Source organism: Sphaerulina musiva (assembly GCF_000320565.1).
Source record: "Sphaerulina musiva SO2202 unplaced genomic scaffold SEPMUscaffold_10, whole genome shotgun sequence".
Classification (NCBI taxonomy): domain Eukaryota; kingdom Fungi; phylum Ascomycota; class Dothideomycetes; order Mycosphaerellales; family Mycosphaerellaceae; genus Sphaerulina; species Sphaerulina musiva.
In genome coordinates, this window is record NW_016017392.1 from 834720 (window position 1) to 858895 (window position 24176).

Sequence of the window (24176 nt, forward strand, 5' to 3'; positions counted from 1 at the left end):
TGGAGATGGAGATGGAGATGGAGATGGAGATGGAGATGGAGATGGAGATGGAGATGGAGATGGAGATGGAGATGGAGATGGAGATGGAGATGGAGATGGAGATGGAGATGGAGATGGAGATGGAGATGGAGATGGAGATGGAGATGGAGATGGAGATGGAGATGGAGATAGAGATGCCTAGGAAGTAGGAAGCCGGGGAAGAAGAGAACGTCCTGGAGGAAGAAGAAGAGAACGCCCAGGAGGAAGAAGAAGAGAACGCCCGGGAGGAAGAAGAAGAGAACGCCCGGGAGGAAGAAGAAGAAGACGCCCGAGAAGAAGAGGACGCCTAAGAAGAAGACGAGACCCGAGAAGAAGAAGAAGACGCCCGAGAAGAAGAAGACGCCCGGGAGGAAGAAGACGCCCGAGAAGAAGAAGACAGAGAGATAGAGATAGAGATAGAATACACGTATATACGTACGCGTATATAAAAATTGAGATTGGCACGCATTCCGTACTACCAACGGGCAGGCCCGTAGGACATATTAGGTAGGCCTATAGGATATAGGTACCTAGTATATTAGGTAAGTATCCATATTGCCTAGTATACCTCCGCAAGCGTAGGGAGGTAGGTAGGAAGTATAGGAGATTAACCGAAGCGGAGGTTAATCCGCGCCGAGGCTTCCGAGTGTCCTTTCAGATCGTCCTACCCCTTGACTCTTGCAGCCGGCTGTCCTGCGAGTCGGTCTTGGCTCTCTTGTTAGACTCCATCTATCAAGCCTCTTGTGCTGCGTACATTCTATCGACGTTAGAATCATCCTCATGATTGTTATTATCGTGAACTGAAGCCAGCAGCAAGCAGAGCCTAGCATTCAAGCGTTAGGAATCACTAACGTCCTTCCGGTCTCTTCATCGAGATATCGCCGCAGCCACAAGAATTTTCCTTCTTGGTCCGCAAGCCTCTCCTTCGCTGATAGCTTTTGCCTGCAGACAACTAGAGGCGTCTTCGTGATGTCCGGACGGAGAAAGGGTCTGAGAGTCGCTTAGAAGCTCCTTACCGGCCCTTTCACCCGTATGATGCGAGCAAGTCAAGTAGCAGGTTTGCAAACCTGCCAGTCTCTGCACGAGGGTGCTCCAAGTCGATCATGGCGTGGACAGCACGCACATGTGTATCTAGCCCACCCTCAGCGATACTGAGCTGGTCTGCTATTGACGTGAAGTCCACTCGACGCGTTCACCCCTGTATGGACGACAGTTGCACGCGTAATGTAGCTTCACTATTCCTCCGTTGAACTCGCGAATAGACGGAATACGCGATTCCACGCAGAAGTGCTGACACTCACGCTATATTCTACGTAGTATACCATCTCTCATGCAAGCGGCTTCTCAAGGGAAAGATCAGATGCAGAGCCCTTCATGCCTACGTGCGCGTGGGTTGCGCTTTCTCAAGTGAAGCGAACGCGAAAGGGGGGCGTCATGGCAACGACGCGCCTCTGTCATGGAGACCCAGTTGACAACTACATACATGTATTCAAGCTTCTCTCTACCACACGAGACTCACAACGCGCGCTTGTATAAGGTACACATCAGACATCATGGCCCCATTCATCATGCCAGCAGACCTCAACCTCGAATATCCAGCCCTCCATGACCAGTCTACGGAGATGGGAGCGAACATCGCGCTCTCACAGGTCCAGCTGCAGAATTTTGAGACACAACGCATCTGGGAAACCCATCACGAACCTTTCAGTAAATCTTGGTGGGGGACCTTCTGCCAACAAGGAGCTTGTCTCTTTAACCAACCGCCCGCATTCGATTTGTACCACAGACGGGGACGACGCGAAGCATGGCACAAGCGGGTGATTAAGACACGAAAGATGGATGACTACTTGTGAGCTGAGCATTCTCGTTTACAGACGCGCCAGCTGTGACCATTGCTTACCTTTCGCTCTTTGTTAGATCCTTGGTTATGGACTGGAGTGGACACGCTACGAGTCTTCTGTCCCTCCCCCCATTCGTCGCTATTACACAGCGGTATGTGCGCTTCGAAAACATGTGGCCTGATGCCAACATGGATTCCATCAAGCTTGCTGAATACAGGTCCCCGGTCGAGCTTGTGCCATCATCAGACGAGGAGCTCGACATGACTGCCGACGAGAGCAGCTTGGAGTTCTCCTACGATGATCTGTTCGCGTTCGACCGCTACTATGACGAAGGAGTTGAGAATGATGAACAGCACCGCGACGACAACGCAGAGTTGGGCGTCGCAGAGGGACACCATATGACACAGATGGTGGACGCAGAAATGATGGAAGCCCCCATACTCACCCCCGTGCTTTGCCACTCCAGTCGTGGCACTGACATCCTTGAGGTTCCAGGTGTGCGCAGCTCATCTCCAACCGCGCAGAACCGCGAACCACCATCATGTTCCCGACCTGTCATGGCAGACGTCGATCCCCATGCAGCGCCAACCCAGAACAAGCTCGAGACCTTTCTCCCACCAGCACCGACGACTCGAAACCTCGTCTCCTCACAGCCAGACCAACAATCAAACAGGACCAGTACGTATACTCATGCCCTCTCCGGCTCCCATATCGCATCAGGAACTGAGAGCGCCCAGTCACTGCAGCACGGGACTCTGTCGGAAGCTTCTGAAGCTCAAGAGGGCCCTCTTTTCTGTGTGCCAATGCTGCGACAGACATCGAAGTGCCGCGCGGCGAAGTCCAAGTTTCATCCCCTTTGTGAGGCACTTTTGCTCACGTGCGAGAACGGGGATGGTGCCACGATTGACGATCGTGTGATTTATCGAGAGATGCTCGAGCATCCGGGTGGGATTCTGAAGGGTGTCTAGTTTGGAGTTGCTTACCCCTGTGTCGGTGGAAGGGGGATGTATCCCTCCTCCTCTCGACGGGGTGATGCATAGCTTACTCATGTTTGTCTGTGAGCAGACGGGTTCGATTTGCGCGTGCGGTAGGATACACTTTGTTCAGTCTGTTCTCTGGAAGGCAATCATGTTCGAGCTCGGGTGGAGAACTTAATCGGTCGGGTTTTTGCTCATCTTCTCTTTGTACAGAAAAACGTCTCTCATGCTCGAGAGAAAAATTATGAAAAAAGATAAAGATGCGCGAAGAAGCTGCGAGAAATACATAGGTAGCCCATTGAGACGCAGTCAAGGTACGTACCTAAGGAGGTGTATAGAAATGGAGGAAATGAAATGCTATATTCTCCTCCGAGCAAGAGTGCCCCTACCGTCCGTGGAAAGCTGACGACACTTGATACTTGCCCGACACTGTAAACCTGCTGCGTGACGAGCAAAGTTCGTCTTTGATAACTCTGCCCATATCCAGAGCCTACCTTGGCGCCCCGGTTGTCTCCATTTTCCACATTCATTCGACTGAAGTCCGAGCCAGACTTTTATAGGATATACTGTAGACCGGCTACTGCGAAAGATGGGTTGCCATGTATGCAGTTGTTGAGAGATGTGTCGTTCGAGCGATTGGGCCATGGAAGACAGGTTGACGTGTCTGACTTTGCGAGACATGTAGTCTTTTTGCACAACGTGTGATTTGGATGATGCGCCTTTCTCGTTGTAACTGGGGGCTTTGTGTTCTGTTCAAGATTGTGTGTAGAAGGGGACTTTCGTTGGCTGGTGCGAATCGGTTTCCCAGTAGATTGATTCGTCGGTGCCTTGAGACTCAGCTGGGGATACCGGTTGCTTCCAATATTTGAGCTGGGATATTTCGATTCGTGATTCGGCGGCCACTATGAGGCTCTCGAAATACCACAGACCAGGTGTTGTTACCAGGAGCTGACCGCTAAGTGGGCACGCGCTATGATCGCTGGACCCCTTTTTTTCCATAACCATGTAGGTTGTCACACGCTCGAATTCGAGGAGAGTCAGTCCGGTATCGAATGACTTAGGCCTGGGTAGCTCATCGTCCTCACGACTTCGGAATATGCCTCGCTGGTCGCAGAGGTCGTCCTCCAGTTCATAGGCTGTCTTGGAGCATCCTTGAGAGCAAACGCCAGGTCTGTAACGACACCGAAGTCGCTCGGTCCCAGAACCTCGCAGTGCACACCCACAAGTCTACGTCTGTACCAAGAGGGGTTCGCGAGTCGTTCCGGTGGGGTGGACAAGGGTGATCACAACGATGTGATACATCAGCCCACCCCTCGTCCCTCAAGCTGAGACCTCAAGTTCTCAACCACCATCTAGTGCATACCCAACCACGTCAACATATAAGCATGTGCCGCGAGTAAGCACGAGGCCCTCCTTTACCGAAGGTCCCGGCGAGCGGTCCCATCTTGGCACCCGTTGAAACCTGCAGGGTCTTTTGCTCCTTCCTTGGTTAATAATCATTTCAGCGTAATCGCTGGAGTAGTCCAAGAATCATGAAGCCATCGGGGCCGCTGAGAGCATAGGTGGCATAGCCTGGGAGTGTAAGTCAGTCGGACTGAGAAACCAGCGCGTGCATAAGGAGGTATGCACTCACCATGACCTCCACCAAACGTGCTAGTTTGGACTGTGCCGTTTTGCGCGGCAACGCATTTGATGACCCTTGAGACCTGCTCGGTGCTGTTGTTGGGCTGCATGATGATGTCCGGCTTGTAGTTGTTGAAGTTCGTGTTGTGCGTCGTGGTAATAATCTCACCGCCCTGAGCCGGAAAGCTCCCAATGGCAGTGGTAGCTTGAGGGAATTTGAGCGGGTCGTTCGTCCCGCGTAATTGTCTACGTGCGACGACATAGCTTTTACTGTGGTTGCGGTGGTAACCTGCAGTTGAGAAGCTGCAAGGGTAGAATAACGCATAAGCTCTACTTGCTTGGGAAGACTGATGGCCGGGTTGGGGAGTGAGGTAGGCTCAATAGTTTATATCAAGAGCGAAATGGAAAGTTGACGGTGTGAAGAGCGATGAAGTGGGCCAAGTAGAGACTTTTCTTCAAGCAAACTCGACGTCTAGGGTTAGGGGAACATCCCAGTCCTGATCCCAGCTTGGGGGGTGAAGTCTTGGAAGTCCTGCTCGCCGAGTGTACAGGGCAGCTCCTGTATTCAATCGGCGAGTCTGGAATCTCGACGTGAAGGTTGAGTAGTGGCACTTTTCGGATTAGGGGTAATCACGGGGAATGAATGAGCGCTACCTCTTGCTGTACTGCGCCCCCCATCTTCGATCTACATATATCACTCTGTGAAAGGACTTCTTGAACCAGATTTGCTCCCCCTCGTCACATGGCATACCGCATAGCCACTGGATGCCAAGGTGGCTCTGCTATTATTGTCGTGCCAAGAAGCAGCTTGCAACTTGACCAGCGTGAGGATGATGACGATATGCCATGGAGAAGAATCCGCCAACTTCAGTAGAAGAGCAGAGAAGGACTCGCGTGGAATAAGCACACTGGTATATGAAATTGCGACAAGATACATGCTAACCTTACCGCAGGCTGCAGAGGAGGGGTAGAATCTTCGCTCCTCTGGAGTGCTTGGTGCATCATTCGGGCTCATCAGCGCGTTGAGCGACTCGGTTTGGCTTGCTTGGACTGAGTATGTTTAATATCAGTCATTGGTTCTATTTAGCCGAAAAAGGGGTGGTATGCGATATACAACTTTGTTGTTTGATGCTGTTGAAACTTGACCCACGGGCCTCACGCGTCAAAATGTGTCTCACTGTGATTGGGCAAGCTTCTTGACGGGATGACTAAGGTACTGAGCAGTGGAGTGAGCACATTCATTCGTTCCATACCGACCACTCGATCGCCAAGCACTAGCTTGCCTGGTAGAGAAGATGCTTACATACCTCTGGCATGTTGTATCTAGTACTACTCAAAATGGCGCTTGCTACGAACTCCTCGACTTGCGGGAGCTGGCTACATCAAACACCCATTCTTCCGACTTGAATGCAGGACACTTGCCCCAACCTTATTCCTCCGTTTGCCTTCGCCCTTTGCATGGACTTCCACACTCCATTCGTACCACACCTTCCTATCGTCCGTCTGTCTCCACATCCAGACCTCGATTTCTCCGCCATCGGGAACACACAGAGGCGTCTTGAGTGGAAAGAAAATGGGAAACCAAGAGATCATGTCCTTGCTCTTTTGATCCATCGTCAGCGGGTTTGTACTCAGCTCAATCGACACAGCATCTTCATCTTGCGGCGTATACAGAACAGTCTCAAAGTAGCCTGCTAGTCCATGGCAGACACCGCGATTTTCAGCAATGAATGTCGCGTGACAGGAGCGGACGTTATGCTCATTCTTGCCGTCGCCGCCAGTGAAGCCACCAGCGTCAAGAGTGCCGCCAGCGCGTTTCTCGGCTTGGCCGAGGATTGCGGGCGGAAGAGGATGGGAAAAGAGCCATGCGTCTTGGACGTTCGGCGTCAATTCTGGGAAGACGGTTGACTGCATCTGCCCTGAACCTCCGTTGATACGGCACAGATCGTCGTATTGGTGTAGCATGATGACTGCTGGGAGCTCCCATTTGTCATCTCCGCTGCGGCCGAGGAGATCGCTGTATAGACGTGGTGTCGCAATTGGGGTGAAGTGTGCGCTGTACGATTGTGGAATGTTCACTCCGTGGCCCTGGTGGAGAACATGTTGCACGCCGTCAAGACACTCCGGCGACAGCTCATTGTCGGCAAAGGAGCCTAGCAGTTCCGAAACGAGTATGTCGACCTTGTGGACTTGGCCGTGGATGGTAGGACCTGGCCAGCTGCGCATATCAGATTTGTACACCAGCACCTGTCCGTTCCATAATGGATCGGTAGCGTTTCGTCGCTGAATGAGAACGTGGGCATTTGGGTTTTTCTCCACTGCGCAAGGCACGATCGAGATGCCAGTAGACTTGCTGGCGCGAAGGACGCGTGTCACCAGTGGACCTCTTCCAGCCCCGGCTACAGCGCAAACAATGGGTCTCTGGTCTTCCCCAAGCTTCCCTCGAATGTCCTTGAGTGCTGCCGCAACAGCACGCTCGTACCATTCGTATTTGACTGGATCCTTTTCAAAGACTTCATATGTCACGGACTCCAGATTGTCAGTGAGAGGCTGAAGTGGCGATTGGACGTAATCTTGGTAACCTTGACCGAAGCATTCTACCGCAGGTCGCGCAGGTTGCGTCTGCTGTAGACGCCTCACATATCGAAGGTGAGCTACAGGATCTGCTGGTTTGCCCTTCGACACCGCCAATGCAGACTCTGCGGGTGTCGGCTCTGTGACAGACTGGCTATTTCGCGTGCCGTCAGGGGCTGAGAAGGTTAGTGTATACGTAGGCAAGTTTTGAGTGTGTGCGCACCTTCGATGGGGTCTACATCGGCTAGCAGTACCCACGGCGCAAACTTGAGGCGCAAGAAGCGAGAAAGCAGTTGCTGATGTGCCTTATCCAGAACGGGATATCCACTTTGGTTGCGGAGAAAGCTCGTTCTTGGCAACACAAGCGATCGTACTGGCTCCGAAAACCATCTGGACTGTAGTTTGAGGTCAGGGAGGTGGCGTGGAAGTTCCAGGGCTATAATAATTAGCGATCACTATGCATTGCATGGCAAGCAAAGTATGGTTGAGCATACTTGATAAGGGGTCCGAAATGAAGATACATAAGAGAAGTGACGGATGGAAGAAGGAAAGAAAAGTATAGAGTAAAAAGGCATCGCACATACCTACTGTCAGCTTATTGCTGTACTGAGACATTGTCCGGATCGTGTCCCAGGTGTCCCAACTTGCGAACAGCTCAGGCTCCGCATCATCCTCTTCGCTAGGCACAGGCAAGTACTTCTCCCGTGCCAGCTCGGACAGATGTGCACCATCTGCTCCTTCAAGCTCCAATTCTCCATTCATTGGCAGAAGGATTTGCAGCTGAATATATGGGCCCAGCCCAAGTCCTTCGAGGATTGCGCGGGCATACTGTACCTGATCGGATCCTTCGATGGGCCCGTGGACCAGCACATTGCCTATGCCAACAAATGCAGCAAAGGCAACCTCTAAGCTGAAGACTTGCCTGCTGACGTGAGCAATCAGCGGATCTGGTGAGCCGAGGTCGATCCAAGGACTGACGACCCCGATAATGGCTATGTTGCTCTCGTCTGGGCCCAGGTCGGTGTCGTCCGGGGTCAGTGGAGAGATGGTAGGAAGTGGCACATCTTCGGCATTCTTGGCCGTCTTTACTTCTTCCACATAGCCTTGAAGCCGGGTCAACACCCGCGATTGAAAGCGAGACGTCGTGAGAGGTGCCGTGACCATGTCGTAGCCAGACGAGTGCGCATTACCAAGGAAATCGGGAGTCACCACAGCACTTCTTTGCGATTCATGGTGGGCAATGTAGATTGTCGTTGGAAGCTCTGGCGGTGATGCCGGAGCCTGGTCGGGGTCTGCCATTCGTTCAGCCGTTAAAAACCTCTTCTGTTCCTCTCGCCGTTATCGCTCTCTCGATATTCGTGCGTTCAAATGTTCCTGCAATGTCAATGTCAAGGCCAGGAAAGTGGAATTGCTGATAGTCCTACGATACTGCCTCGCAGAAATAAATTATTGAATATTTTAAGGTTTGTACTAGCCAATCCTGACTCAGCTACAAGCGGTAGGAGCGACCGCGAAACATAACTTTTCTTGCCCCGACTTTTGGTGTGCACCTCTCAACACAACAGCATCTCCAGATTTGATACCGCCCATCAGACCATGGCCGAAGACGAGAAGCCCCGCAAGTCGCGCTTCAAGCGAGTAAAGACGTCAGACGACCGCGAGAACCCATATCTGGCGCACATATACAACGAAAGCGATTCCTCGAGCGGCGTTACACTCAATGGTGGCGCGAATGGCCACAGTTCGACTGGCGGCGACGGTGACGGCGGGAGTGATTTGACGAAATGGAGGCGGCACAAGACGACGGCGACGATGGCACGGGCTGCTGAAGATGGACCCAACAACCCGTTCACGGGATATCCGCTCAGTCAGCGCTACTTTGGCATCCTCAAAACCCGGCGAGATCTGCCTGTGAATGCGCAGCGGCAAGAGTTCTTGGACATGTTCCATAAGGCACAGATTCTGGTGTTCGTTGGAGAGACGGGTTCTGGAAAGACTACGCAGATTCCCCAGTACGTGCTGTACGATGACCTTCCACAATTGCAAGGCAAGATGGTCGCTTGCACACAGCCACGTCGTGTTGCTGCCATGTCTGTTGCAGAGCGTGTGGCGCAAGAACTGGATGTGAGGCTGGGCGAGGAAGTGGGTTACAGCATTCGATTCGAAGACAAAACGAGTCCGAAAACCATCCTCAAGTACATGACCGATGGAATGCTGCTCAGAGAGGCCATGAACGACCACGATCTGAAGCGATACAGTTGCATCATTCTCGATGAGGCTCACGAGAGGACACTGGCTACAGATATCTTGATGGGGCTCTTGAAGGAAGTCGTTCTCAGGAGGCCTGACCTAAAAATCATCATCATGTCGGCCACACTTGATGCGCAAAAGTTCCAAAAGTACTTTGCTGTGCCTGCTGACCCCCAAGATCCTAAAAAGGTGACAGATGCACCGCTGCTGGCTGTGCCTGGACGAACACATCCTGTAGAGATCTTCTACACGCCGGAGCCGGAGCGAGATTATGTTGAAGCGGCATTACGAACAGTACTGCAAATCCACGCAACAGAACCTGAAGGAGACGTACTATTGTTCCTGACAGGAGAAGAAGAGATTGAAGACGTATGTCGTAAGATCAGCATGGAGGCCGATGAGATGATACGGGAGGCCGGTGCTGGACCATTGAAGGTCTATCCACTTTATGGCTCCCTCCCGCCGGCCCACCAGCAAAGAATCTTTGAGCCCGCGCCGCCTCCATATCAACCAGGCGGAAAGCCAGGTCGCAAAGTTATTGTATCTACTAACATTGCTGAGACATCTCTTACTATCGACGGTATCGTCTACGTAGTCGATCCTGGATTCAGCAAGCAGAAGGTCTACAACCCGCGGATTAGAATTGAGTCGCTTCTAGTCTCTCCGATCAGTAAAGCATCGGCACAGCAACGAGCCGGTCGTGCTGGACGTACGAGGCCTGGCAAGTGCTTTCGACTGTATACCGAGCAAGCGTTCAGAAAGGAACTTATTGAGCAGTCGTACCCAGAGATCCTGCGCTCAAATTTGGCCAGTACCGTTCTTGAGCTGAAGAAGCTTGGCATCGACGATTTGGTGCACTTTGATCTTATGGACCCACCCGCACCAGAAACATTGATGCGTGCGTTGGAAGAGCTGAATTATCTCGCCTGTTTGGACGACGAAGGTGAACTCACGGCACTTGGGAAGCTTGCCTCGGATTTCCCCCTGGATCCATCTCTTGCAGTCATGCTCATCAGCTCGCCTGAATTCTACTGCTCGAACGAGATCTTGTCAATGACTGCCTTGTTGAGCGTCCCACAAGTGTTCACCCGCCCTGCAGCGAAGCGAAAGCAGGCAGATGAGATGAAGCAGATGTTCTCTCACGAAGAAGGAGATCACTTGACAATGCTCAATGTGTACCACGCCTTCAAGGGTCCGGATGCGCAAGAGAACCCTAAGCAGTGGTGCCACGATCACTACCTGTCCTACCGCGCTCTCCAGCAGTGTGACAACGTGCGCATGCAGCTGAAGCGTATCATGGAGCGCGAAGAAATTGAGCTTGTCAGCACACCTTTCGACAACAAGGACTACTACACCAACATCCGCAAAGCACTGTGCACAGGTTTCTTCATGCAGGTCGCCAAGAAAGATACGTCTGGCAAGACGTACGTCACTGTCAAGGACAGTCAATCCGTCTTGCTGCATCCATCGACGGTGCTTGGACAAGACAGCGAGTGGGTCTTGTACAACGAATTCGTGCTCACTAGCAAGAACTACATTCGAACAGTGACTGCCGTGAAGCCGGAGTGGCTGCTGGACATTGCGCCCAACTACTACGATATCGATTCATTTCCGAAAGGCGAGGTGCAATCGAGTCTAAGGAGAGTGGCACAGAAGATGTCGAGGCGGAACGAGATGAATCGTCGTTGAACCTGTGTCGCAACCCAAAGCGTTTGACTAGCAGACTACCAGAAAGAGTCGGACACGCATAGTCGCCATCAAGGCATAAAAGTATAGAAAGCCCAGCCGAATGCATACGGTCGCTGTCCCCGCGACGTCGTCGTGCTCACGAGTCTCGCCTATCTGATTTCTCTCCACTGCGACCAGCTGCATTTTTGTACAAAAGAAGGCCGCCAAAGCGAATAAATTCGATCGCATGGAAATCGCATTGCATCTGCTGCCGCGCGCAGCAAAGATCCTGTAGAAAATCCGAAAAATGATAACCTTTGCTATCGTTCGTGCTGACACTGCCACTGCGCCTGACTGATTGATCTGCTCTGAGACTCCTGCAAAACAGTAGACAGCAGCTAGAACGAACGAGGCCAACCCCCACCCCCACAGCAAAGCAAAGCAAAGCAAAGCAAATGCTAGTCCCTTCACTACCTCCCGTTCAACGCCGTAATTTAAAATTCCAACAGCAAACATATCTTGCCACCCTACCAATACTTATAAACACTCTCCCGTTCCCAGCCTGCTATACGTAGAATAATCTCGAAAACTGAATCAAGATTTGCCCACATGTGCATTTGGCAACAGATGTAATTGCCAATATCACTTTCCCGCTGCGAGAGACTACAATCTGTCCGTGGAAGTATCGGAATTTTTGAGAAATGCGTCATGCGGGTCGAGAGAAGGGTCGTGGCGAGGTGCTATATGTGTGTCGCCCAGAGGAGCAAGTCTACTAGGTAACTAGGTAGGTAGTCGCATCGGCCATGAAAGCTCATGACGCGGAAGAGCGATGGTGAGTACCTAGAAGGTAGAAGCCGCCGTGAAATGAGTTTTCGATCGTGCTCTCTTCACAGCTCGAATTCGAATTCGAATTTGGGCACTTGCGGTGAGCGCTAGCGTTACTAAACATGTCCGTACAACAGAACACTTTCCACTTTTGCTGATATGAGGGCAACGTAACCGAAAAGCACTACTTGATTTCTTTGTAGTGCCTTGGTGGTTCTTATGAGCCGTATGATGAAAACTTGTTTAGACTTGTCTGGCAGCAGATGAAGGAATGTTGAGCCATCGATGTAATAATGTGTATTCACAAGAGCCCAACATGTCGAAACGTTCTCGCGACTGTGACTCAGGCGTGTCTCAAGATGTGATACATGTACCTACCTAGGTAGGCTTGGAAGAAGCGCAGTCCTCGGCGGAAAGCAATTCGATCGGTCACCAGGTGAGGTTCTTCTGTTTTGACGCCATTCGCAGTCCTGTCTGCCTGTCGAGTACATATAAGCTTCTCACAAAGATACCCGGCTTCATCGTCTAAGGCAGAGAGTTATACTAGGAAAATAGTAGCTAGTACCCTACCTAGTAGGTTTTTGGAGCTAGGATAGTCAACTCCATACCAGGTTTACTCCAACTCTTCGCTGTACTAAGGTAGGGTAGTATCTCGTACGACATCATCACTCTGCATACAAAGCATTTTATCTTTCTCAAGGTGTACACGCAAAGTTCGGCAAACACCTCGCTAATCCACACATCTACTATCCCAAGAGAGAGAAAAAAAAAAGAAGTTAGAATCCCACAGCGATCGCTAAAAGTCGTCGTCTTTTGAAAAACAAAAACTCACCAACACCTCAATCTCAGTTTCCTCAAATTCTCCCTCCTTCCTTTTTCTTTACTACCTACACACTCTCTCCCTCCCGCTCCACACTCAAATCACATCCCCCCCTCCGCATCGGCATCCCCATCCGCAATTTCCTGCTGCAAAACAATCGAATACACACTCGCTTTCAACAGCGTAAACACCGTCGTCGTTTTCCTCTCCAATCCCCTCAAAGAATCCAAAATTTCCGCCGAAGGTTTCGCTGCGAGATCATTGAGGACTGCAGCCAACTAGAGTTTCATCATAATAACATTTTTCTGTCAGTGAGAGGCCAAAAAAAAAGTGCAGAAAAGAAAACGCAAGAGAACCAAACGGATCGGGAGAGACAAGTAAAGTAGCTAAGTAAGTAAGTAGGTAGGTTGAAGAAAACGGAGGAAAGGAAAGAAAAGGAAAGGGAGAGAAATACGTCGTCTAAATTACCCACGAGTTTGGCGTATTCGTCAAGGACTTCTTGCTCGAGGGGAGAGAGGAGTTCTTCGGGGTGGGGATGATGGTGAGCGGTGGATGAGCTGGGGCGGAAGTCGTCCATTCGAGTGGTAGGTATGTAGAGAGAGGTACAGGTAATCTTTGGTTTTTTTGATGCCTTGGAAATTTGCGGTTGTTGTCTTCGGTTGTGTCGGGTACTTCCAATTGGTGAGTGAGGTGGTGGCTTTAGGTACTGTATGTAAGTCGCGTTCGAAAGCTGCCTGGAAGACTGAGGTCGCGTTTTTCTTGGCGTTTGCAATTGCGCAAGCAAGAACACGTGAAACCGTGATGAGACGAGAGGATCAGATAAGTATGAGATACATCATGTATGCGACCAAGAGACAGAACAAAATCAAGTGATATAGACTACTTTCATTCGCATCATTCATCAATAGCACTGTTCAGAGCAGCTCACTTTTCGGTCCTGCTGCTGGGCCTGACCAGTAGTCTTGCATCCACAATTCATTCCAATGCAGCCTGCCCAAACTCCTATCCGTATGCAATATTTACATTATCCGGGAGTCGATGGCTCCACAAACGCCCATCTCTCAGCTCTATGAATGCTATCATGCTATCAATAAGCATGTTTGTGATGGTCGACCTCGTTCCGGCCAGTCCATGTGTTCGCGTGCACATGGTCTGCGAGCGCCAAGGTTACCGATGGCCATTGGACTCTTCGTGCTGATGATGCGATTCGTCTCCTTCGTGGTGCAAGGTCACACTGTTGAACTCCTCGAATGGATCTGCAATCTCTCCACCTGGAGTTTCGAGTCCAGAATCCAGAGGCACACCCTTCATCTTGCTCGCAGCTACACCGAAGCCTTTGTTCGGACCCGCAGGTCCACTACCCAAGTCTATACTGTGAGACTCCTTCACATTCCTGAAGTTGACAGTATCCACACCACGGCCTTGATTTGGAATAATGGGAGGTTTCGAGTGTCGCAGTAACGCCCATGTAGTTGTGCGAAAGAAAGGATGCGCCTTGACATCAGAGGCGCCAGCACGAGAGCCTAGGCGGCGTAGTTCATCCTTGATCAAAAGTTTACGGATCAAAGACTTGCAGAGACTAGCAGCAGGGTTAGCACGATGCGGCATACGTAAATGAGAGATGAAGCTTACTTGGAGGTAGTCTGCGACCCAGAGCCTTCTGGGAATGGCACTTCATCGCGAAGAATATTCGCAAAGGTAGCGTTCCTGTTCTTGCCCTTAAAAGGTGTTGTTCCGAACAGCATCTCGTAGATCAGGATGCCGAGCGTCCACCAATCCACTGCACTCGTATGTCCGCAACCTTTAATCACTTCTGGTGCAATGTACTCTTCCGTACCGACAAATGAGTTTGTACGGAAATTGGCAATGCAGCTCTTCGTGTCGATCGTGGGCATGTTGCTGGGGTCCGGGCGACTGGAGATGCCGCCACTGGCGCCTCGGCCACCGCCCATGATCATAACTGGTCCTCCACCTGGATCTGATTGCTTGGACAAATCGAAGTCGCTAAGCATTATGTGCCCAGATTGATGCAAAAGGATATCTACCACTCATTAGTTCTCGAATCAATTGCGAGATTCCTTGGCTACTCACTCTCAGGTTTCAAATCTCTGTAAATGAATCCCATCAGGTGCAAGTACTCCAGCGCAGCAGTGACTTCAGCTGCATAGAATCGTGCCGCGTCCTCATCGACACACTTGTTCGGGCGCGTTTGCAAGGCTCGGAAGAACTCTCCTCCGCTGCAATACTCCATGCAAAGGTATAGATGATCCTCGGACTGGAAGGAGTGGTACAATGTTACAATAAATGGGTGATTACTCGTTGCCAGGATTTCCTGTTCAGCGAGCGCGCGCTTGATCTTGTTGCGCTTGATCATCTCCTTCTTCGAAAGGACTGCAGAGAATTAGTACTCCTTCAACGTACGACCACCGATGCCTTCGCACTCACCCTTCATAGCATATAATCTGGCGCTCTTCTTCTCCCTGACCAGATACACTTTACCCACATCACCTTTGCCGATGAGCTTGATCTTGTCAAAGCTGCTGGGTCCGACCTCCACAGTCCGGACCTTGATACTGTTACTACTATAGGTCCTTCTGAAGGCGATGCTGTTGTGTAGCTTGCCAGGAGTGATGGCGCCATTGATGCCAGGCACGGGGAGTAGGTCGCCGTTCGAGGGAACTGTCTCTACCATGCTCAAAGCACTGGCATTGCTATGAGAGGCGATGCCGTTCATCTTCGGCAGCGGCGTATCCGAATCCTCCGCTGTCTCTGGCCTGCTGTCTCCGCTGCCTCCCTTGCCCTTGCTGAAGAGTCCCTGGGCATTAGGAGCACTCGCAACTCTGCGTAGCTTCCTTGCCAACTCCTCTTTCCCGCTTGTGCCATTGGCGTCCTTTTGAGCAGTTCCCGGTGACATTTTCCTCGACATCTGCGGTGTATCAGGAGGGGAGGGCGGAATGCTGTTATCGTCATGGTGGCGCAGTGCTGGCGGGCCCTGGTGTTGGAAGTATGGATTGGCGTGCGCTGTGGGACTCATCCCGTCATCGAGTGGATTTCCTTCACTCGCCACGGTTGTGCTCCTACTCCGACCGATATGAGGCAAGAAGCGGCTGCTCCGCAGACTGCTTTTGTTGTTCGTGGTCGACTGAGGTGTGCGGGCCCCATCGTGCTGCCCGTCACCTAGAGACGCCTTTTCCGAGTCGGAGGCATTGCTATTATGCGTCTTGCTGGGAAGGCGGAAAAAGTTCTTGATCTTCTGGCCGGTGGTGTGGGATCCGTTGGCCGAGTGCTTGCTGGCGCTGCTGAAGACCCGCTTCGTGCTGCCAGTCTCGGAGGAGGCGGAGGGCATGCTGGGCGAGTTTTGTCGCGAGGCTGTGAGAGCCGTCATGCCATTGCCGTACCGAACATGTACTCGCTCACTCCCGCTGCCGTACAGAGCAGTCCGAGTGTGGCGTGGTGTGGTGTGGTGTAGTATGGTATAGGGAGAGCCGATGATATGTCAGCGGAGTCGTGGAAGGCCAAGGAGTGGGGACCGCGAGCTCCCGCGCCCTATCCGTGTGTGTGGTGGTGCTTCGGCTAATGCTGTTATTCTAGCGCGAGGTGGCTGTGTGCGCAAGCAGTGGAGTGAGGTGTGGGATGAGGTGATGGTGGCACAATTAGGTAAGGTAGGTAGGAGGAAAGGTAGAGCAACAGCAGTGAGCGTTGCCGCAACTACTGGGCGGGGGAGTGCAGACGGGAGGAGAGGAAGAGATGGATCCAGCAGTCGCTGTTGAAGATGGGGAGGAACAAATCAACAAGGTCAGGAGCTCCCTCCTACGGCAGTGTGCATAGGCAGAGACACTCCAGCTCACCCACAGACCGAGTGACCGACAAGCAGCTCGGCAGGGCAGGTCCAGACAGGCTTCTGGCTCGCAGTTCTGGGAGTCGGATCGATATTTGTGGGTCCAAAGCCCGTTCCACCGTCTGAGACCTGGCCCACTTTCTGTTTGGTACAGCATGATTACTTCTTCATCTTCTCCTTCTCTGTCCGCAAGCTGCCTACTACCTCCTCGAACGACAGGTACAGGTACCCTAGATACAAGTATTTGCAATTCCGATCCGGAGCCGGTCAATGACCCTCGCGCAACGTCGATTCACTCACTGTCAGTGAGGTAACGATTCACTTCACATGATTGGAGCACAATCGACCTACCACAGCTGTGGCACAACATCGGAGAGTCTCGATCGGAGATGCGGCAGGGTCCTGATCGGCTTCTAACCCATCCACACACATCCTCGGACAGAGAGTGCATTTTGCTGCGCCTCTCAGCCTCGACGTTGGTAATCGACAGGATGCGCGACAAAGCAGTAGTTCGTTCTAGTTCCTCTGCAGTCTGCACAAAGCGAGAGGCGGGGCGGGAAGGTGCACAATGCAACCGCAGGGATCGCATGAACTCAAGAGCCCCAAAGTGTCCAAACACTCGGCTTTCTCCTAAACTTAACTGTCTTAACATGTATGCTTCACGTGTACTCGCCACTTGCCCTGCTGCTGCTATTACCTTCTACCAGGTACTTGCTCTCATATAAGATTGAGATCCGAGGCACGCTGTCCAGTCAGTCCCTGTAGTTGCGAGTGCGTGATGTGCTGGAAAACAGGACCACTGAATACTGACTACAAGACATACAGCCGGCATAAGCCTGATGTTGGAAACAATTCCCGACAGATGGGATTAGGAACGAGCACGCCAGATCGGTGTCAATGCTGTCATTATGCTGATACCCGTCGCTGTCACCGTGTATACTAGGTACGGTAGGTATTCCGTGGCTCTATTTTAGTTCTCCTGGAAAGTTGAAACCTCTTCCTACCTCACCTTGAAACAAGCTCAACAAGCCGAGAGATGAAGCCTCGTGGCAAGACGTCCGATCTTCGGATGTCCGATTGTCCGATATCGTCACAACTTGGCCACTGTAGAACGTGCGAGATCTCGCATGACGACCTCAACAGAGATGAACGTCAAAGATCATGCGGGCATGCATAACTCATTCAGAAGGCCGAGTCAGCGATGAGACTCACGGCATACCTAGACCGGGCAAACATTGGATGAGCAGCAGGTGAAATTGTCTCCTGCTCCGGACCAGTCTCGAGGGCGGCACCTCTTGGCGGTAGTCTTTACAACACGAGTAATCACAGCGCATTCATCAGGCTACAAGATGACGAGCTACAAGACGACCTGATCACACAGCTAAGCTTCCAACAAAACTTTCACAATGCATACATGTATGTACTCTACGAGCGTCTGGTTCTCCTCGCGCTGAGCCATCCAAAATAAAGCATATCGACCCGCATATCCACACCCGGTCAGCGGGTACTAAGGCAGAGCTACCCACAAGGCCATCGCAAGCAAGCACAGCACGACCAACGTTAACAATCCCGCCTGCCACGGGTTTCCACAATCCCTGCAAGCATCCACCCCATCATCAGCATCATCCGCCTCCGTCTCATAAACCTCCGCAACCACAGAAAACCACTTTCCCTTCCCCAGCGTGTCGCCATACACCTCCCCCGGAGTATTCGAAGTTCCATATCCAACTTCGCGACCTCTCTGTTTTCTCAAGAGCGCCATTCTAGCATTCGCAATTCTCTTTCTGCGATCTTCTGGCGACGGCTGCTGCGCCTCGACATCAGCAAGCCAACTCCACGTGGAGAGTTTCACACCACCCTGGTGATGATTGATCCAGGAAGCTCGCTGGCCGCTCTCGTCGCGAGGAACTTCAAAACCGATTCGCATACGGTCGTCTGCTTCGGATCGTCGAACGTCGACATCGCCCGAATCTGCTGATGAACTTGTGGCCGAAGAAGCTGTGGAAGGGCTGGTGGCGCGAATTGCTGCTGATGTACTGCTAGGCAGAATCCAGGAGTAGGCAGGTGTGGGTGGTCCGTCGGAATCTTCGGCCGTTTCTGCAGCCGAAGTAGCTTCGATCTGATCAAGAGCTTGTTCGATGGCATTAAGAGCCTTTCGAGAGACAGGACGACGGCCTCGTCCTTCGTGGTCTTCTTGTTGTTGTGTTTGTTGCGACATCGTTGTTGTTGTGGTGGTGGAAAGGTGCAACTCTTTCGCTCAAAACTAATCAGGTCCGGATCTCTTGTAGCAGTCTAACTTCGAGTTCCAAGTTCTTCGTGGGGGAGAGCAAGGTAAGATGGTGTTGTTCTTCTTCTTCTTCTGCAAGAAAGTGCTGATGTTTCGATGCGAGAACAAAACTGTACGACGTTTCTCTTGTTCACAGAAAACCGAGTGACATATACCCACCCCCCAGCCTGTCCTCATTATTTTTGAAGGTACCTTCAGAGTATATGCCTGTAAGCTTCATCATTACCATCCATCCGTTCCACAGAATCTATGCTCTTTAATAGATTTGTCCTCACTTTTTTTTCCCCGGATTAGACTTTCGGTGCTGTCTAGGTAGCTTCCACGAGCTACCTATGGGTCAGAAAAAAAGATAAAAAGACATTCGACCACAACTTTTCCATCGAGGAGGGTAGGTGTGTCTGTGTGTGTGTATTTGTAAACGTGTACGTGACCTGCGAAATAATTTCGAAAATCATAAAATAGGTAAGCCCTTGCTTGCATCTCCCATCCGGGCTCGGCGCTTTTTTTCTTTTCTTTTTGGTTGGTGGTAGAGTAAGGAGGTAAGTACTGTACCTAGCTTGTGTGACAGGTACCCTCCCTCCACCTTTCTAACCAAGTATTGGAGGGGCCGCTACCTAGGAGGTAGGTAGGTAAGTAATGTACCTAAGGTAGGTAGGTAGACTTGATGGGTGAGGTGGTAGGTGGTGATGATCAGCGTAATTCTTTTTTTCATCGCCTTGAAATATTCCGGAGAGGGAGGGGGACAGGACGACATATATCACACCATGTGCGAGGAACCTGTGTAGGTACATTGGAATAAAGTAGTCTCGGCATCATGTCTTATCTACTGGAACTCTTCCCATCGTTTGTCGTGTAAGAGAGTGCTGACAGCACATTAGATCCTGGGCTGAAGTCATCGTTTGACGAGCCTAATATTCGGCAGAGCTTGTACGCCTTGAATCTTCACGTGTTTAGCCACATTAGGCTGTCACTACTGCATGGGGTCGGTATGGAACTGTGGATATACGTTGTTCCTGTACTTCGGGCTGAGCTTGAGTGGCTGTGGTAGACAGCATTTTACTAATTACCTTACCTATGTATACAAGCGCACGTCGCTCGCCTCTCTCAAAGAAGCGGCTTCCATGCACACACCTGGGCCCGGCTCACCAGTCCCCGCCAATGGAATATCGTACTCGCGAAATTCAAGCAAATGGGTATCCAGAGCTCCATCCTGATTCAACCTTCATCTGCGTCAAAATGATTGCCTTGCTTCATCATTTATTCGTGGCTTCGTCGCGTCGTAGGCCACGCACCGGCTCGGGCTAGTCTGCGCCAGGTCCCATGTGGCAGCAGCTTGCAACAAGCTGAGTCCCCCTTAACTTCAGGTCAGGCAGTCTGCGAGGTGAGCTGTCAAGCAAGCTTGCCAAGCATTGCCCTCGCCAACCGACCCTGTGCGCAGTACGTGTGCGCATCGAGGAGTCGCAATGTGATTGTAGCTTTCGTACACCAGTCTCTCGCTCACTCAATCAGCGGCCTTCTTTGCGTGCCCACCATCGTGATACCCAAGGCACGAAGTCCGGCGGGATCATTGGCTCTAATGATAGACGCGGCTGGTAACATAGGATTGTCGGGCGAAATGTGGGCCGCATCTTTTGCAGCCTGTTCAATAGCCTCCATCTCCTCCTTACAACCGGCATGGTCGAAAGGACATACAACAATGGGCTGCCGTAGCAAGATATCACGCGCAGACGACAGCTTTGCCTGGGAGTCCATTAGCATCGACAGGTACAAAACATCAAGCTCATCACTCACCTTGACTGTAAGATAGTACTCAATCTTATACAGCGTTCCCGTTGTCGTAAATCCCCCCACGCTGTACATCGGGAATTCTTTTCGCCCTCTGGGCAGAATACCTTCGCTGTCTCGCAGCTCGCGCGCCGGGAATACGAGACCCAGGTTTGTGAAGTAGCCTGCCTCCGGTAACTTCACTCCAACGCTTTGCTTGTGCTTCGCCAGCGTCTTCGTTTTCCTTACAGGCTCATCCCCTTCAGGATTGTAAATGATCTCCTCGTCGATACCGACAGTAATGTCCTGTATAGTCACTCGCTTCGCCTTGCTCGTCCAGTCTGGGTTCGGCGAGAGCTTGATGTAAACTGACACGGGATCCAGTGGCCCGTAACTCCAACGTGGCAGGCTGATACCGAGCGTAACGAGATGATCCGTGACTCTCTCCGCACTTTCCGGCCGGTTGTACATACCAAATGTGCTCAATGTGTCGTACCTCGATATTGGCACTGGGAAAGGGTACTTCCGCTGCTCCTGATGGCCTTGCTGAACCGTCACCACAATCTCATAAAACGTCTCTGCCGTTCTCTTGTCCAGTTGTAGACTTGCTGGAGGTACGCGCCTTGCTATTTCCTCTCCTCCACGGCCATAGGGTATGAATATCACAAAAGGCAGATCCATGCATAGAATAGACTCTGACTCCTTTCCCTGTGCGCATCTGAACAAAAGCATCTCCTTCCCCACAATATCCGTGATCTCTTTTCGGTTCGAGGAATTGAGATTTCGCACAAATGAGTCGGCATTGGGTTGTATCGACTCCCGCCGTTGTAGGGACACCGTGACGAGTGAGATGTTCACAGGCGCGCTCACTCCCACTCCTGGCCTTATCTCGACGCGACCCTCTATTCGTGGCTACAGAAAAGACCACATTAGCATGGCGGTCCCCCCTCGCGAGCTACCAGCCTGGGCGCATAGTTCCATTACCTACCAAAGTCGCAGATATGCCTGGATATCCCACCAGGAAATTACTATTGGGTGGACCCGATACCCTCACGAATGCTGCCATAGCTCACGTAGGCCCAGAAAGTGCAGCGTGTTCGTCTTGACCGCATGTGGTCCTCATGCGGCAGCTGGCCGCCTCTGCCTCTGGTGGTCCTCCTAGATCTATACGTCCTCCACGCTGCCAAATTCGGTGTGCTCCAGGGGGTCGAGCTCGACCTGCTTTATTCCTGCTCTTGTGATGTCACGGCCAGAACAGTAAGCGAAGCAGTGCTCCAGGCGAGAGATATAGAGCAGCCCAGGCTTCCACAGCCTAGGCGAGGAGCTTCGTGGTTCGGCCTCGCCGGTGCGATAGGTGCATATGTCCAGCAACGAAGGATATAACGCACAAAAGGGTGAGTATGAATGCGGCTGGCGATTCGTGCGACTCGAGCGATTATGAAGTCGGCAAATTGAATGGAAGAGTAAGAACAGTGACGATGTTATGAAGAGCGTAGAAATGCCGTACTGTGTCTTACAACGGTAACGCCGCAACTAGATCTCGCGGGACGGGAGGTTTCACCAAGACAAGCTTGCGTCCTGTGCGTCCATAATGCGGAGGGAACCTTGATCGTGTCCTGCAAACCTTGCGCTGCTTACTGTACAAGTTACAACACTTCGGTCTGGATCTCAGCTGTGCAGGCCACTCTTCTCCTTCTATCACGGATCCCCTCATCTCAGCTGATGTTCGTTGTCCCATTGCTGCCGCTTCAGCTAGCTGACTGACGAGGCGACCCTCTCCTGAGCTCCTGAGCAGAACGAAGCTAGAATAATCACGCCGACGTGTGATGAGTGCGCAGCTGCAGGTATCGCATAGCATTTAGACAGAGATGTCTGTCACGCTGTACACAACCCATGGCAACATAAAGCTAGAGCTTTTCTGTCAGGCGTGCGAGAAGACGACATATAACTTCCTAGCCTTATGTGCAAGCGGCGCCTATGATGGCTCTCCATTCCATCGACTGGTGAAGGATTTCATCATTCAAGGAGGATCGCCAGCAAAAGGTAGCACAAAGGAGTCGACGTCAATATGGGGCGAGAATTTCGAAGATGAGATCAAACCGAGCCTGCGACATCACCAACGAGGCATGCTCTCGATGGCCAACAAGGGACCTGGTACGAATGGAAGCCAGTTCTTCCTCACGCTTTCAGCAGCCGCACATCTCGATGGAAAGAACACCGTTTTTGGACGCGTGCTGGAGGGCTGGGACGTTTTGGACAAGATTGAAGAGATACCGGTGGATAAGAAGAGCAGGCCGCAGGAAGCCATCAAGATACAGAGGGTGCAGATACACGCCAATCCCCTGGCAGACCAACAGCGATGAAGAAGGAATGGCAAATGGCGATATTCGATGTTGACGGACCCACAGCCGATGCATATAAATCACCGATAAATGGTGAGTTAGAGAACAGCTCGCCAAGCTCGTGTCACCGAACCACGATGGGACATTCGGGTCTGTGACGGAGATACAATCCTGCCGCCGTGCTGGCAGAGATTGAGAGCGTACATGGCGGCTGCTCAACACGGTCCACAAATGCAAGGGTCAGCAGCGTGGCAGGGACGACCGCAAGCAAGCCCGAGAACTTGACTTTGGAATATTAACTCGGGAGCATATACTACCCACTGGCTGTTCAAAGGCGTGGCAAACAAATAAGGTAGGAATTGTATGCATTGAGCATGAAGTGAAGCCAAAAGCATTCGTCCTCTCCTTCCCCATTCGTTCGCGCACCTTCCTCCCAACGTCCCGCGAGTTGCAATTATGAGCACACTCCATTTCTTTCCATGGATGGCTTCACCAACCACCTGCACTTTCTGCCTCGCTGACTGACACGTTAACGCCACACACACTTGCCCGTGTCTCGCAACGCTCACATCGGCCGTCTCACGTCACAGTACCATCACGCGCTACCACGCATCGCCCACATGGACCTCTGCAAGAACTGTGGCTCTTGCCACTTGGGCGTCGCGGCGATTCCGTGCGCGATCCCGGTGCGTCGATGCGATCACTGCCATCAATTGGGACACAACACCAACTTCTGCCCGTTGGGCACGACGGATGGTCGTGGAAATGTAGGAATAGCACAGAAGGTATGATTCTCCTAATTCAGCACTGAAGACGATTCTGACTTTGCAAGTACTTTATGGTCTGTGCAAATTGCGACCGCTGGCATCTCCCATACCCGTGCCAATCTCCACTGCACCACTGCGAACAATGTGGGAACTTCGGCCACATCGCAGTCCACTGCCCCATTAATCCAGCCGCGAGACCTTCGCAACGCGTCGGCGAGACCAACAGGCCCCAGCTCCTGCCACCGCCGCAGCTAGCGTCATCGGGACACAGCCGCAAGCGACATCGTCCCAACGACGACGAGCAGGACAGGCTGATGGTCAAGCTTCCATTGGCCGTTCTGGACATCAAACATGTACACCCTGGTACGCAAGTATCCGCGCTCAGTGCGTTATGACATGCTGACATCTTTCAGTTCTCGTCCGAAACATTCAGCATCACATGGCAGGTCGGCTGACCCAAATGCTCACCACCCACTCGCGCGAGGACGTATTGGCGCTGCTCAAGCATCACGTGCCTCTTCCTCAAGCTGGATCTATAACCAGAATCGCAGCGCCCCCGTACAGTGCCAGCGCCGACATCAA

General features: G+C 51.9%; 10 protein-coding genes across 10 annotated transcripts; 3 read left to right on the plus strand and 7 right to left on the minus strand.

The window, feature by feature from the left end:
• Positions 1-1571: 1571 nt before the first annotated feature.
• Positions 1572-2827, plus strand: SEPMUDRAFT_120319 (uncharacterized protein; the record flags this gene model as incomplete). The annotated part of the gene is made up of 2 exons (XM_016901592.1): positions 1572-1867; positions 1936-2827. 2 exons carry the CDS (start codon positions 1572-1574, stop codon positions 2825-2827), a joined length of 1188 nt encoding a protein of 395 aa, XP_016757585.1.
• Positions 2828-3572: 745 nt separating this feature from the next.
• Positions 3573-4184, minus strand: SEPMUDRAFT_151473 (uncharacterized protein). The gene has a single exon (XM_016906839.1). It carries the CDS (start codon positions 3839-3841, stop codon positions 3590-3592), a length of 252 nt encoding a protein of 83 aa, XP_016757586.1. The 5' UTR covers positions 3842-4184; the 3' UTR covers positions 3573-3589.
• A 1584-nt stretch (positions 4185-5768) lies between these two features.
• On the minus strand, positions 5769-8290 carry SEPMUDRAFT_92169 (Skb1 methyltransferase). Its single transcript, XM_016910580.1, has 3 exons — positions 7618-8290; positions 7257-7469; positions 5769-7209 (listed from the first exon to the last, which is right to left on the minus strand). The coding sequence occupies exons 1-3, from the start codon at positions 8195-8197 to the stop codon at positions 5837-5839; spliced, it is 2166 nt and encodes a 721-aa protein (XP_016757587.1). The 5' UTR covers positions 8198-8290; the 3' UTR covers positions 5769-5836.
• Positions 8291-8629: 339 nt separating this feature from the next.
• SEPMUDRAFT_135859 (P-loop containing nucleoside triphosphate hydrolase protein) lies at positions 8630-11294 on the plus strand (the record flags this gene model as incomplete). Its single annotated transcript, XM_016902735.1, has 1 exon — positions 8630-11294. The coding sequence occupies one exon, from the start codon at positions 8630-8632 to the stop codon at positions 10970-10972; it is 2343 nt and encodes a 780-aa protein (XP_016757588.1). The 3' UTR covers positions 10973-11294.
• A 1403-nt stretch (positions 11295-12697) lies between these two features.
• On the minus strand, positions 12698-13173 carry SEPMUDRAFT_120322 (DASH_Dad3-domain-containing protein; the record flags this gene model as incomplete). The annotated part of the gene is made up of 2 exons (XM_016901593.1): positions 12698-12874; positions 13069-13173. 2 exons carry the CDS (start codon positions 13171-13173, stop codon positions 12698-12700), a joined length of 282 nt encoding a protein of 93 aa, XP_016757589.1.
• A 275-nt stretch (positions 13174-13448) lies between these two features.
• SEPMUDRAFT_72195 (serine/threonine-protein kinase ppk14) lies at positions 13449-16239 on the minus strand. The gene is made up of 4 exons (XM_016909975.1): positions 15042-16239; positions 14688-14987; positions 14229-14637; positions 13449-14175 (listed from the first exon to the last, which is right to left on the minus strand). Exons 1-4 carry the CDS (start codon positions 15979-15981, stop codon positions 13764-13766), a joined length of 2061 nt encoding a protein of 686 aa, XP_016757590.1. The 5' UTR covers positions 15982-16239; the 3' UTR covers positions 13449-13763.
• A 1398-nt stretch (positions 16240-17637) lies between these two features.
• SEPMUDRAFT_151476 (uncharacterized protein) lies at positions 17638-18891 on the minus strand. The gene has a single exon (XM_016906840.1). It carries the CDS (start codon positions 18650-18652, stop codon positions 17942-17944), a length of 711 nt encoding a protein of 236 aa, XP_016757591.1. The 5' UTR covers positions 18653-18891; the 3' UTR covers positions 17638-17941.
• An 846-nt stretch (positions 18892-19737) lies between these two features.
• Positions 19738-21925, minus strand: SEPMUDRAFT_151477 (arrestin domain conatining protein). Its single transcript, XM_016906841.1, has 3 exons — positions 21474-21925; positions 20513-21397; positions 19738-20461 (listed from the first exon to the last, which is right to left on the minus strand). The coding sequence occupies exons 1-3, from the start codon at positions 21549-21551 to the stop codon at positions 20219-20221; spliced, it is 1206 nt and encodes a 401-aa protein (XP_016757592.1). The 5' UTR covers positions 21552-21925; the 3' UTR covers positions 19738-20218.
• A 331-nt stretch (positions 21926-22256) lies between these two features.
• On the plus strand, positions 22257-23209 carry SEPMUDRAFT_151478 (cyclophilin-like protein). Its single transcript, XM_016906842.1, has one exon. It carries the CDS (start codon positions 22354-22356, stop codon positions 22846-22848), a length of 495 nt encoding a protein of 164 aa, XP_016757593.1. The 5' UTR covers positions 22257-22353; the 3' UTR covers positions 22849-23209.
• Positions 23210-23503: 294 nt separating this feature from the next.
• On the minus strand, positions 23504-24147 carry SEPMUDRAFT_128143 (uncharacterized protein). Its single transcript, XM_016902195.1, has 3 exons — positions 24008-24147; positions 23660-23957; positions 23504-23612 (listed from the first exon to the last, which is right to left on the minus strand). The coding sequence occupies exons 1-2, from the start codon at positions 24100-24102 to the stop codon at positions 23852-23854; spliced, it is 201 nt and encodes a 66-aa protein (XP_016757594.1). The 5' UTR covers positions 24103-24147; the 3' UTR covers positions 23504-23612; positions 23660-23851.
• Between the last annotated feature and the right edge of the window lie 29 nt (positions 24148-24176).

Coding starts and splice junctions, on each gene's coding strand:
- SEPMUDRAFT_151473 (XM_016906839.1), bottom strand. CDS start 3,841: ATGGTTATGGAAAAAAAGGGGTCCAGCGATCATAGCGCGTGCCCACTT.
- SEPMUDRAFT_92169 (XM_016910580.1), bottom strand. CDS start 8,197: ATGGTCACGGCACCTCTCACGACGTCTCGCTTTCAATCGCGGGTGTTG. Junction 7,470..7,617: donor CAGCAATAAGCTGACAGTAG/GTATGTGCGATG, acceptor TAATTATTATAG/CCCTGGAACTTCCACGCCAC. Junction 7,210..7,256: donor CGATGTAGACCCCATCGAAG/GTGCGCACACAC, acceptor TAACCTTCTCAG/CCCCTGACGGCACGCGAAAT.
- SEPMUDRAFT_72195 (XM_016909975.1), bottom strand. CDS start 15,981: ATGACGGCTCTCACAGCCTCGCGACAAAACTCGCCCAGCATGCCCTCC. Junction 14,988..15,041: donor CAGATTATATGCTATGAAGG/GTGAGTGCGAAG, acceptor AATTCTCTGCAG/TCCTTTCGAAGAAGGAGATG. Junction 14,176..14,228: donor GGGTCGCAGACTACCTCCAA/GTAAGCTTCATC, acceptor CCCTGCTGCTAG/TCTCTGCAAGTCTTTGATCC.
- SEPMUDRAFT_151476 (XM_016906840.1), bottom strand. CDS start 18,652: ATGTCGCAACAAACACAACAACAAGAAGACCACGAAGGACGAGGCCGT.
- SEPMUDRAFT_151477 (XM_016906841.1), bottom strand. CDS start 21,551: ATGGCAGCATTCGTGAGGGTATCGGGTCCACCCAATAGTAATTTCCTG. Junction 21,398..21,473: donor CAGGCATATCTGCGACTTTG/GTAGGTAATGGA, acceptor TCTTTTCTGTAG/CCACGAATAGAGGGTCGCGT. Junction 20,462..20,512: donor AGTACTATCTTACAGTCAAG/GTGAGTGATGAG, acceptor ATGGACTCCCAG/GCAAAGCTGTCGTCTGCGCG.
- SEPMUDRAFT_151478 (XM_016906842.1), top strand. CDS start 22,354: ATGTCTGTCACGCTGTACACAACCCATGGCAACATAAAGCTAGAGCTT.
- SEPMUDRAFT_128143 (XM_016902195.1), bottom strand. CDS start 24,102: ATGCTTGAGCAGCGCCAATACGTCCTCGCGCGAGTGGGTGGTGAGCAT. Junction 23,958..24,007: donor CTGAATGTTTCGGACGAGAA/CTGAAAGATGTC, acceptor ATACTTGCGTAC/CAGGGTGTACATGTTTGATG.